Below are 13439 nucleotides of genomic sequence, written 5' to 3'. Positions count from 1 at the left end.
GAAAGTTCGTGATTAACTATCTATTTGAATTTGCTAACGCTCCAGCTATTATTTTTGTACAAAGCTGTTCTTGGCATCAGCTTTTCAGTGTACTCCCGCTTTGATTAGCCTACAAAATTAGGTAAAAAAAAATTCTGCCATTCTATTGGTTCTGCAAGCAAAACAAATATTGCTGTTGGATCTTTGACAGTAAACGAATTTGCAAAAACTGAAGCAGAAGTCTCGACTTGAACATGATCTGACGCCATTTCTGTGGCGGGGCTCTAAAAACGTAGGATCTTTGTTGCGTAAACTTGAGCTTAAAAATATCTTCAGACAGTTGCCAAGTAGTTAATTTTTTTATTTTGTCAGAAAGGCAATGTACGAACGGATCACCATGTCGAATTGATAGAGGGTTGAAAAAGCATAATCAAGATAGCTTTAACCATGCAATAATATGTATGTAGCGTTTCTGTCGTGACACAGAGACGTGTTAGAACTGGTGTACTCAAAACCACTCGCGATGCTTTGGAACCTTAGCTATAATGCACTCGCTGTTATTATTAACATTAATACCTTTTTTTAATTTTGTTTTCTGTAAACTATCATGCATTAGTCTCTTTCAGTAGTTCCCTCGCTTTGCCTCTGTGCCGTCGATCGGTTGATAATAAATGGGTGCATGTTAATGAACCTGTTTCCTTCTGAGTCATTTTCGTATTGACCTTCGGCAACTCATCATTGCTTAATCCTGTCTCATATATGGGGTCAATCTTTTCAACCAATCTAATAATCAAGCATCTTATTGAAAAACGCTATTTTACCTTTCCAAACATCTGTCAGCATAAGCAGAAGCCTTCCCCTAACCGGCCTAATAAAAAGGATAATTTTAATCTCTATCGTCGACGTTTTTATTGCTCTAGGTACAATACCTAGAGCGGCAGCATTTGCCTTTTGCCAGTGGAGGGGCACCGTTCTGACATGGGTTAAACATCAAGTAGAATGTTATCATACTGCAACGATGTCTGTTGGTAGCCCCCGTGCCGTCATCGCCATCAGCGCAACATGGAGCGCCGCCGCTGTCACTGCCGCCATGATCATCGCCATCATCATTACAGTCATTACCACAATCGTTATAACAGGAACGCTTTGGCTGGCCATCATTTAATTCTACTATTATTGTTAGCAGGTCGGCTGACGTCCGAGAAAAAGGCGTATTGTTGCTGGTCCGCACTCGCCAGATTGCCTCTCCACCACTGATGAGCCTCGTTCCGCCGCTGTTCCTGTTGTTATCACTGTTACAAATAATCTACAACCATCATTCTACTGCAATCGAATAGTATCCCCGTATCGCTCGCAGGAGGACGGTTAAAGCAACGGAGAAGTAAGACGTACGTGGCTATATCCGGAGGACTGGTATGGTAGTGACTCGGTCAAACGTACTGAAGCTAATTTCGAAAACGTATGCCCTCGCTGGTTGCTCGTTACCGTGTATTTATGTATCTACGCCGCTAATAGTACGTGGTGTTCTATTTTTCTGGATTCAAGAAGGAAGATCATCTTTGTTGAAGTAAGCGAGCGGACTGTATGCCTTTTGTATTGCTTTTTGCATTCATATGCAATAACGGCGTACCGTTCAATGTTGGCATTCGGTGAATAATCTCATACGTATACTCAGTGTGTGGTACGGACCGCTGAACTTTGGGAATCCTAATTATTTAGTCATCTAGGTTTTTCTCGTTTAAGCGGCCCTTTGTCAGAGACAAGGATCGATTTGGAAACGAATGACGAAAGGTCGAAGCGGAGAGGATCTAGCGAGACGAAGAAGGTAAAGCAAACAGGTGGCTCCCTCTTTCGTCAAGTTGCTTCGTCTGACGGCAATCATATAATCATAACAAGAGCAAAACCAGCAGTAGTGTCAGTGAGGAGACGGCGCACTCCCGCGTTCGAAGCTAGTCATATCTCATACAGTACCGTCAACATGTCATCAGCTGTAAGTTCATATTGAAGTGTATGACTCATATTTGTGTTTGACAGTGAGCCTGAGCGAAAGGCAAATTGTTTCTGTTTATAACGCACATGCAAATCGGCCACAGTGAAATGCTGCTGAAACCGTAAATTCACAGTATTAGAATTATGTGATATTTGCTCGAAGGCTCATGAAGCAATCATATATGGTATTTGTTAACGACGTTGTATCGTAGAGCTTTGTCATGCACTATCTATGCTTAACGTTGTCTCATGTCTCATTGAATACGGTCCGAATGGACGATGCAGGTAATCCAGAAACGGGAACGATCACAGGGATGAAAACCACTGATATCTGTTGCGAAGCTCATAACCAGTTTAATTTGCTGATCTTGAAAAGTGATTTACGCAAAGTATTACCTGCCGTTTCTCTTTGGCAACGTGTGTGAACGGTGGCTATTGAAAGGTCGCGCTTGAAGTACTGCTAAAGCCGTGGGACAAAATATCGTTTGAAACAGTTAAAGAAAAAAAAATACACTTATTGCAAAATTTGCATTATCAATAGAGTTAGCAGAAAACAAGATGCAGGAATGTCTGTTGTCATCATGGGTCCTAGCAGAGGCGGTGAAGACAGTTCGATAACATCCGGAAGATAGGCCCGACTCGAAATGGGTGTCCCCAGTCAGAACTGGGTCAGACTGCTGATGTGCTATTGACTTGACGAAAGGGAGAACTACTGTATTTAAGAAGATATCGGCTTACGACATTAGTTCCAATTGACGAGCGCAGCTGTGATAATTGATGCGAGCGCTAGAACACAGTAAAGATAATTCCCAATTTCAAATTTAACTTGTCATTAGCGAAAATGCTAAAAAGTAAACATGAATTTCACACGGGTCTACTCATGGGGCATAATGACGAAATCAAGGGTGTCGTTTTTTATAATTGGTAATTGTGTCTGAGCACAATTATTCGTATAAATTTTCTTAAAAAAATAACAACAGCGAAATGAAGCACTCAAATACATTTAAGCAAAATTTAAGTTCGCCTAAACGTATAATCAAAGTCTCTTACTTGACTGAATAACCGAACGATTGTTAACTGCTTCCTAACTCAGTTGCCTCAAACACCGGCAATGGTTATCCTCGTTACTTATCGATTCTATTGAGTTTTAGCCATACAAAGCTTACCGCTGTCAAACTAATTGGCTTACTTTTTTTCATTATACCCCTAAGATCACCTAAGCAATTTCCTAACTTCAGTAGAACGTTTTAGTTTTCCTTGTTTAGTTACAACACATATCGTTGTTATTATAATGTACCTAGTTAGTCCTTAGAATATATGTATTCAACGCTCGATGACCTTGACGCATGCTGGACAAGCTAAATGCTCTATTTGACATGGCGTAGTCATAAAGTAACTGTCTGAGAGCATTAGTATAGCATTCGGTACACAATAAACTATCCTTAGATGCAATACGCAGTCTATTAGGTCAAGGCAAAATCTTTCTTTTTAATCGAGATTGAGTCTTCTGCTCGAGCTTGATGCGTATTTATTAATAGCTACACAGACAAACTATTGCACCTTCTTTCGCACCCTATATCTCAAAAAGCACATCAGAGTACCTATAGAGTACTTTTCCATCGTTGATAGAGAAGAATACAGTATCTCGTTTGACGTCTTTGGTCAATCCAAAAAATAGAGTTAACGCTGACCAAATGTTAAGGGTGCAATTATAATGACGACGATAACAATCATGATGATGCTGATCATGGGCTTCGTGAAATGCAATTATTTCATAGAAACTGTCATTATGTGATCGAACGTTATGTTGTACCTCAAGTTAACAACAATTATATTATCTCCATATTATATATAGCTTCCAGAGATGTGATATAAACGTCGTTTTGTAGTTTGTGCAGTGGCTTTGCCTAAAATGAAAACACCTTGAACAATCTAATGTAGTCACATTTCTATAAATATGTAAACAGCTATTCGCACCCCTCGCATTGCACATTTTTTTTCAAATACGCAGTTGCCATTTTTGTCGCAAACCATAGCAATCAGCTATAATTTTAATTAGACGTGTATTTTTCGCGTTACGCAGTTGTTCTGTCAGACCGTTTATGAACCACATGCTCACAAGGTTGCCAATAACCGCTGCTCTTCGCAGCAAAGACCACCAACGAAACCCCATCAATCCAGAGAGTACCGGTTATTAAATCGGCCAAGGGTCGTATTATTTTAGCTCATGAGGCGTTATCCTCTCTGAGGTGGTCCTAAATAAAGCTGCCTGTGGCTTTAACTATCGGCGCATCCAGCAAAGACTCCCTTCAGACGGATTGTGATGCTACCAGTTTACAAATTAGACGGAACCAGTTGTTTTAGTATACATCGGCTTTCCCTTTTACTGGAATTGCTGTTTAGCCCTGTTAAGCTCGACTTTTAAACGAAGCTTAACGTGAAGAATAACTCTATGCAATTACTAAGCTTTATAGTCGCATTTTTAATTGTGGCAATTTTGAGCTGATTCTTACAATAGAAATCTTCAACACACCGCGTGCCTTTTAGAAACTGGAAAGGTATCACGAAGAAGTATGGAAGGGGAGACGTCCATTCTCCTCAATATTCCGACACCACCCTGTTTGGATCAATTTGACTTGCTGCCCTGCATCTTTTCTTGACATACGTCTCAACCTATTCATCGCGTCCGTTCAGAAGACCCGTGATATTGTAATTATTTATACTGCCCTCAAATTAAAAATACTGTTGCTTGAAAGTGCTCGTCATCTCCCTAATTGTGAAATCAAAGAGCCCCGTCTGAAGTTTAAAGTCTGACCGGCCATTGCTTACAATTGAATTACTTCAGAATTGATGTAGAAATATACAGACACAGATTGCTACAGCTAAACGTATGAGTTGAAATGCGTGCATTTATTTAGAGCAATACGCCTGTCTTACGAGATACATACCATTTAATGTGTCTCAAGCTAAAAACGCTATTCAATTGCACAGAACTGCAATCGTTTCTGGATACCGAAGTATTTGCGTTTACGGAACATTCTGAATAGCGCACATAGCGTAAAAGGTACTCATGCTATTAGTTTTTCTACGCTTAATGAATGTCTATTAATTATGCAATATTGTTTGGTGTTATGTTTTTCGTAAAGGCCAATCTATGAACTAGCAGGTATTGACAGATATTATACCGATCCAAGTTCGATCCGAGCTGATCATGTGAAAATTGTTTACAGGAATCTGAAATTCGCCTTCATACTCGTAGGTTGCGTTTCGAAGGTGAAAGTTATAGATGTTCAGCTCTTAATTTTGAACTTGCCAGAGCTAGGTGGAAAAATTGACATACGACCATATCTTACACGACAGGTGGAGTTATAAATAGGTGAAACGCTAGCACCAATCACCTATGTCGCGTGGCTAATGAAAGTACAATGATACGTGAAGTGTCGCATGGAACTCAGCATAGAGGGCGCCTCAATCAATGATGGCATGTAAATAGTTTAATGGGTAAACTGTATGAGGCCTTGAGTGATTCTTTTTTGCGAAACTGGCTACAGAGTTACGCTTAGCAAGACGTGAGACTTACAGCAAAATGTGATGTATCTAAAATATGTCTATTGGCAGTTTCCGTTAATCTGACAGTGGGATTCGTTTTTGACTTCGGACGAGTTGACATCGACCGATGGCTCATCGACAAGAACACATTCGAAAAGGTCAATCAAAAACGGAATAAAGAATTAAGCTGATGAGTTAAAAAAAAGATGAGATTCGGACCATCATGATGCGAACGTTGTACTGGACGAAATCCATCACGGACTGATGAATGACCCATTCATGCCCAATTCAGCCTTGGCTCGACAGATTTTCGCGATGCGTCACAGGTGCATTATGGTAGGCAAGCCATCGTCATCATCTAAAGCAACTATTCAGCTCCCAATGCGTTTTAAGTGAACTTTTATGGGGTGATTCAAAGTAGCCGTTTTAGCGCATCAAGGTATTCTCATTGATTAATGCCAGTTCATTTAGCTTCCGTATTAATAGACGTCTAATTATTGGAACAGAAGTGAGTTTAGACAGAGGAGCAAGCCAGTTTCAATTTTCCACAGTCATCTCAACCAATACATTTATATTTCCTTGAATATTTATGTTATCATTTCATAATTACGCGTTTAACTACTATGCTCTTAGGCCATTTCCTTCTGTGAACTCCTGAATTCACAAAGCGATAAATCGCGAATTAACGGGACGTCCGCTACCTTGTTTCTATGGCTTGACGTTTCTATAATACATACATGTGGCTGCGCTCTATGCCACTTCAGCGTGAAACGGTCAGAATGTAAAGGCATATGAGTTACCTTTAGTTGTATGTGTTTGTATTTGCCGCCGTAGTCGCAGCTGTTCGTTTTCTTTCAACTACTGAACAGTTATGATTTGGATGGTGGCTTGGTATAGTTATGAGACTATCATTGGACAGTTATATCAGAAGTGGCGAGGCTCGACAAGGCATAGCCAAGCGTATGCGGAATCGTATGAAAGTATACATGAATAAATTAGTATCAATAATACTTACTAAGCTGTTAGTGGTTCGGGTTAGTAACCACTGAGGAAAACAATCGATTCTCATTGTTCAGCCATTAAAGCATTTTCAGGGTATCTGATAATGCTCAATACTTGGAATGATTCGATTGATGGCTTATCGAGCTGGCGATCTGCTTTAAACCGCGTGCAATGGCAGAAAATTTCGATATATTACAGCCTAATATTGCATTCGACCCGTTGCAACGCTGCCAAGTTATCACTAATACTGGCAGAGGAAGACGATGTCCTTGATGTGTGTAGCTATTGCGCCAGTGAGGTCATGTTTTCAAGCTTTTTCGTCCGAATGTTCACCTATCACAACACTGGGTCCTCCGTAGCAGTCAATAAACAACGAGGTCTGCTGAGAGCAAGCTACATAAGTTCTACCAGCATAATCATAACAACACGATGGATTCTTCCTACTGTTCGTTGCTTTTTTAAAAACATTTATCTACTCGTTCCCATAAAATAAAATATGGCGACTGGAATTAGTCATGTTTAATAATGTAAAACGACTTTTATTGCCAAAGCTTTTCGCTTGACATCAATAATCGAGTATACTGATTTCTGTCGTAGACGACAGATGGAAGAACATAGATGTAGAACAAACATGCATTCAAAGCTTAACTTGAGTGAGGTTCAAAAAAAGCATATCTGCTGCTGATTAAAGGGCAGCGTGTCGAAGTGCGATTGTTTTTTTACTTAATTCATCGTAATTAATGACACAACAGAATATTCGTTTCATTAATTATATGCCTATGTGTATCGCAAAATATTGTTTGATATACGTCTGGGCTATGCTTACTGGGACACGTCATGTCGAAAGAACACTTTTCTAGAGAAAGAAGAGAGCTCAACATGACAAAGCAACCTACATGTTCCCTGTTGTTTATATAAAAACGAGCATAAACCGCAAGTCAGTATCATTAACATCCATCACTTCTTCATCAGTACAACAGACACAATTTTTTTTTACTGCGAACTTGAAGTTCCTACATTTGGATAAACCGTCCACTATCTTTAGCCCGCCTAAGAACTAGCTCACTTCATTATGAATGTATACGAGCCAATCAATGCTGAAGAAAGATGTATTTGTAAGCTCTGAATAGAACAAGTTTATCATAGGTATCGTGTTTTATCATGTAATGCTTCACATGTACAGAGTATTTTTCAGGAATTATTATCCGTGTATAATTTACTGCTCATGCGGACAGTCCTGACAAAAAAACGTTCTTTGTTGCAAGGTATCGAACAGAATCATCATTGTAGATTTTGTTTGCTAGCATCATGGCAAGCTTAAAAATAGATCGGGTAACATTTATAATTGTTTTATTCAAATATAAGTCACAGTATGCGTTTGAAGAATGTATGCACATTTTTAATAGATAGATTTTCCTGTATGGTATGCATTTTCAAAAAGCGTATAATATAATTAACGGCCGTTGTGCTGTTGGCCCTGGTAGCGAATAGTCGAAGTGTTATACGGTAACACAAATGAATCACATTTTTATTGTTTAACGTCGTAAGTGGTTCCGATGGTAACTTCTAAAAAAGGACTACTTACCTTCTTACTTTTTCAAGATGGGTTTTCGATTTATCAGAGACTTTACTTGCGGAATAGGAATAAACCCTACGGTTCTTGGTAACCTCTTTATTTAGTGAAATCTAGACAATGATAAGTTTAGCGTTAGCCGGACGTTTCATAAGATGTTTAATGGCAATAAATGTGCGGTATGGAGCTGCACTTTCATAGACCTGAACGGGTCAAGCAACGTGCTATATTCAATAGCACTCGAGAAAGCAATCCGCAACGCAGGATGGGTTTCTGCGTGTCCGGAACGGTGTCCTTTGTATGAAACTGTGTCAACGCTTGAAACGTACTTACAATGTGAATATTCCAAACAACAAGTGCCATTGTACGAACTGCATTTGTGACATAACATAGAAACCCGGAACTTATATCTTTTAGTACTAATAAGGGCTGAATTTCGCTGAAATACTCATATCAAATTAACGATTCGTAGTACTTACAAACATTTTCTATATTAACGAATTATACTATCGCGTTTCTTACATATTTGATTTCAGATGAAAGTCCAAGTAACACTCCTCGTTTTGTGTTCAACATTCTCCTTTGGACTGTGTAGTGAGTAGTACTTTAAAACTTCTCTTTCACTTTACAAGTGTCACCTATATTTTCAAACAAGTGAGATACATTTGTTATTTGGGCCATCACTTGGTATATACAAGGAGATAGCCCAAATAACAGATAAGCTTATGTAAAAGCAACAGTGCGCTTCTCCATAGGGCTAGCGATTCGCGTCTAGTGACCCAGAATAAGCTGATATTCATTGTTTGAGGTCTTAAGTTCTGGCGCGGAAAATTGTTAAATTGAAAAATTGAAAATTGTCCATATATTGCAGCTTCTCCTCTGTACCCCCATACCTATTTGATCTACTGCTTCGCATAGAGCCTTTATACCTGTCCGACGAAGTTGTTCCAGTCAGACATATGGAACAGATTGAATAAAACTGTATCTATATTATACAAGGTTCGAAGCCTCAATATACTACCATTTGCAATGAAGTCACTCAGATAGTCAGAGTTCATTCAAAAGAAGTTGAGATATATTTTCAAAAAACAATTATTTACGCATAGCCTCTCCGCTGTAACTCACTTGATATTTGTGCTTAATTACTTTCCGCACAACTGTTAAAGGAGTCTCATTGCAAGATTTATGCAGTGATGAATCCAAGCGACAGGACTATTCGGAGACGGTGCTTGATAGCCTACGAGAAACATTAAAAAGGGAAGAACCCTTTAGAATGGAGGACGATATACGAAAGGTAGGTGAAAGGAAATGAAATTGAAGCTTGGTCATCTATATCAACTATGAATATTTAGGTTGCAAAGAATGTTGCCGTTTGAGTAACCACGTTTACGCGTTGGTTTTGCTCAATCTCTCGTAAGCAAATACAGGCCTTTGTGCAATAACTGCAATCCACAAAGAAAAGAAGATTAAGACGTACGTGTGCATAATTCACTAGCATGGCTTACAGACCGCACCGGAAGCCTGAGACTGTAAAGTTTCTAGGTCTAATCCCGGAGGGTCTACACGAATCAATGCGGTCTTATTTTTACATATGTGTTACATATGTGTCATGTCGAATTCAAGCTCTATATTAACATGAAAATTCACACTGAAATTGTGAACGAGGTTTTTTTTACAACTTAATTATCACCGTGATATATATAAATTGTTCCCTTTGTTGTCTATGTTCCAGTTCTTCCGTCTTTACAATGGAAAAATCTACAATCTCCATCAGTTTGTACTGCGTCATCCATCCCAAATCTTGTGTGACAAGAAAGAAGAGCAGGCTAACATGATCATGTTGCTCGCTTTCAACACTACAAAGGTATGCTAATTTAAGAAAATAATATTCTCGCATGCTATTAAGTCTTGTTTACTTGTAGAGGTAGGTAATCAAGAAAATGCTGACGCAGAATTAGGCATAAATGAAGAGGCACAATTACGAGTCAAGTTAGGCTCATGATCAGATGTTTCGTTATACTACGAGAGAATAGAATTAAATATGTGGCCAGAAGAAGAGAATTCTCGCTCAGGCTTAAACAGATTTATTTGTATGGATTCGACTCCTAGAACTTGATCTTTGCCGAAAAATGATTCCGATATTTTTATCTTGTTGAATCCTCAGGTACATTACACGTGGAATGTAGCGGGGATTAACGGAATGTCAGGAGGTTTTTGGACTTTCGCCAATCGTATTACTACAGAAATAAAGCTCTCTGCTCCACTTAATCAGAATAAAGCCGTATCGTTTACCGTAAGTACAATGTTATGATTGATTCGTCATAACCTATAAATGACCCGACTGTTCCCAATAAAATTATTTTTGAATCATATGCTCGTAAACGTGGGCCTGACCAAACCGAGGAAAATGGTTTTTCGTGATTGGTTTCATTTTTACTCTATGGAATTATCAACTTCTTATTAACAACCCAACGACTCATTCTGTTCCGCTAGATTCAGCTTATTAGCAGATTATTTGACCAGTAGAGCACCGCCCAACGGCCCATGCGTCTATTTTAACTTAGGCGAACTGAAGAGAATCTTGATTACATTTGTGTTGCCTTTGATCACACTTAATTGAGTTGATACACATTGTGAAACAACGAATGCTTCAAACAGTTAAAAGTAGAACTAGTGTCATCAAGTAGGTTCGAATACCATTCCAATGCAGAATTACGTGCACTCAACCGTCTCGAATGAATTTCAATTTTAGGTAGATTCGGTCCGATTAACGGAGTTGGATGGTATCTGGGTGAAAGTGGATGGTGTACAGCCATTTGCGTGGATTGCATCTCAAATCGGTAACCTCGGAACCATGATTTCCCGAGGCACACTTAAGACTTTCTTGCAAAACAATCTTCGAATAATCTTCAACCAAGTCTTCAGTACATACGAAGTCTAAAAGAATTTCGACGAATCCACCTTCGCATCGGACCCTGATGATTGGCCAACAAAGAAGCTGATCTCAGACAGATGCTGCTGCTGCTGCTGTAGTATCATATCAGGTTGAAAGAAAGAAGGGGTCGCTGCTTCGGTCTTGCAAGTGACCCATAAGTACCATAGAATTTTTGTGAATATTTTTTTTTTAATATTTTGAAGCAAAGCTTCCCGTTTGGATTAGATGAAGAAATTTAAACATAAGGAATGTGCACAGACGTATTTATAAAATAACTACAACGGTGAAACGAAGGTGGTCACACCTGTTACTTACACGTTCCTGAGCAAACAGCATAGTAAGCAGTCTAGGCTGCTGAATTGACTTGCCGGTACCATAAAAAAACATAAATCTGATATGTTGTACAATGGAAAGACTCTCTTGTTCGTAAAATCGCCGATCTATCACGTTTTATTCTAGCAATGTTACGCAGTTACGTGGATGGATATGGTAGCGTATGTTCTTTGAAGGAATCCTTGTGATAGTATAGTGGGTATCATGTTGGCTGCTAAACTTGCTACTAAACACACGTAATGCTTTAAATTCGCATTTCGTCGTAGACATTGTTTCGAGTTGGCATCTATCCGTCTGATGGAGAACCTAAAGGCGGTATCGGACGTAAAAATCGAAACATTTAGGTTCCTTGAAGAATTATTATACACAGTCAAACGGAACAAAAAATGTGGTTAAGATCTGTCACTGCAGTAGCACACGCTGGAATCTACAGCTATTTATACGATACCGCTGCGATATAGTAGTTTAGTTTAGGAAATGTATTTTATCCTGACTCTTGCAATAATAATTACTGTTTATTGTAGGCGAAGACAACAAGTGCAGCTCTTTGGCCGTTACGAACAGCTACACCTTACACTGAAAAGGGCCAAGCAGTGTGATAGACCAAAAACAGATGGACAGAAAATACTGTTTCTCCTAGAAACTGCTTTAAAGTTTATGCATTTGTTGTACAGCTTACGAGTAGGCTGGCATCCTTTTAAGCGGATAATTTTCTATTTTTTCGTCGTCTCCATTTTATTTGTCAGTTACGGGGAACCAAAGTTTAAGTGAATCCTTTTTGTTGCAAAAAATATTTGTATTAAACGGAGAGCCTGCTTGTGAGTTGCATCTGTATTAAACTTAGCGAATGCAGTTAATTTTATGCTAATACTAATTATAATAATTATACCTGTAAAAATAGTAAGAACAATAAACGATCGAAGTGCGTGTTAATGGCGAAATTCTATTCGTGTATTTCAACGTTACGTCTCAGCTAAACCACTGAGAGAAAACAATCGCATCAATCAGCAAAAAAGTTAATATTTTTTTGTGTCTCACGGAATATAGTCTGACAAATGTATTAAACGAAAATTTGTGTTAGTAAATAAAGGTGGCAACTTACATACCTTGTTTTAGAATGCTATGATTATCTCAGGAGTTGGTTTATATAATACATTGATATATTGGTCACTTATAGTTCTAAACGGCTATATCCTTATCATGTGCGTACTTCATGGCATGCTTCTTGATATCCTTTTTTGTAGCTTCTCAGATGAAAGACTTCGTCCGTGCCACTTCGAGCATCGCTTTGTGTCAGTTCTGCTAACTAAAGTGTTCTTGTTATTTATAATAAACTTAGCGTACCAGATTAGGCTGACTGAGCAACTTTTCTTTTCGTGTCTTTAGTTCTTTGTAGGGATAACGGAAGAGCATACTGTATGATGTGAATAGAAGCCGTGCTAAAACATAACTTGCTTTCTTGAGTTCATAAAGGACCCACATTATGATGTCTATTGTAATCAACTTTAAATACTTTTTTTTTTTGTAAGCAACCAACATATGAACAATTAACAAAATCAAATCATGTAACAGATTTTCGTAAAAAGAAATAAAGGATCTTGTTTATTTCCTCTGGCTGGAAACAGCTAGGTCTTTACGGAGAACGAACTTTTGGATTATTATCAATTCGCCTAAGAGACATCTTCCATAAATGCCCTAATAGGTGAAAATTAGTAAAACCATGCCTTAGTTCGTGCTAATACGTAATGTGAGGAATAAGCTTGTGGTTAGAAATCGACAATATATCGACAAGCGGCCAGGGCTTTTACGCCTCAACTGTGTCCGAACTAGCAGTCGTTTATTATCTACATTTTTGATCATAACACTAAATCATTCCCATCAACCATTGCGCCCATGTAGAATTCAGGTATCCCGAGTGCAGCTGCGCCCTTCTCAATTCATGCCTGAATTGTCTAGCGTTCTGGATGCGACCCACCGCGGCTGATCATTTTCTTACTGGCTGCACGTTGCCGCCATAGTCTTTCAACGGCTCCAGCCCCTTTGTAGGTGGTTTATCGGCCTAGTGTGCATCTGGCGTTT

The 13439-nt window shown here is 38.9% G+C and overlaps 1 protein-coding gene across 6 annotated transcripts; it reads left to right on the top strand.

Annotated features, from left to right (window-relative positions):
* Nucleotides 1-1070: 1070 nt before the first annotated feature.
* On the top strand, nt 1071-12730 carry LOC111253154 (uncharacterized). 6 transcript variants are annotated; one of them, XM_086993051.1, is made up of 8 exons: nt 1083-1493; nt 1723-1969; nt 5587-5853; nt 8629-8686; nt 9259-9386; nt 9825-9956; nt 10257-10385; nt 10845-12730. In XM_086993051.1, exons 3-8 carry the CDS (start codon nt 5782-5784, stop codon nt 11031-11033), a joined length of 708 nt encoding a protein of 235 aa, XP_086849177.1. In that variant the 5' UTR covers nt 1083-1493; nt 1723-1969; nt 5587-5781; the 3' UTR covers nt 11034-12730. The 6 variants fall into 6 exon arrangements, with proteins under 6 accessions (XP_086849174.1, XP_086849177.1, XP_086849180.1 ...); XM_086993050.1 differs by having other exon boundaries at nt 1416-1546; nt 1707-1969; XM_086993048.1 differs by lacking the exon at nt 5587-5853 and having other exon boundaries at nt 1071-1546.
* Nucleotides 12731-13439: the final 709 nt, after the last annotated feature.

The sequence above is a fragment of the Varroa destructor genome, unplaced genomic scaffold (assembly GCF_002443255.2).
Source record: "Varroa destructor unplaced genomic scaffold, Vdes_3.0 BEIS01000006.1, whole genome shotgun sequence".
Classification (NCBI taxonomy): Eukaryota; Metazoa; Arthropoda; class Arachnida; order Mesostigmata; family Varroidae; genus Varroa; species Varroa destructor.
This window is presented reverse-complemented; position numbering and strand designations above follow the sequence as displayed.

What these genes read in the sequence shown, in the direction of transcription:
- LOC111253154 (XM_086993048.1), top strand. Translation starts at nt 1,395, where the DNA reads ATGGTAGTGACTCGGTCAAACGTACTGAAGCTAATTTCGAAAACGTAT. An exon ending in TGGAGGACGATATACGAAAG is followed by an intron (nt 9,387 to 9,824) that starts GTAGGTGAAAGG and finishes TCTATGTTCCAG; the next exon opens with TTCTTCCGTCTTTACAATGG. An exon ending in TCGCTTTCAACACTACAAAG is followed by an intron (nt 9,957 to 10,256) that starts GTATGCTAATTT and finishes TTGAATCCTCAG; the next exon opens with GTACATTACACGTGGAATGT.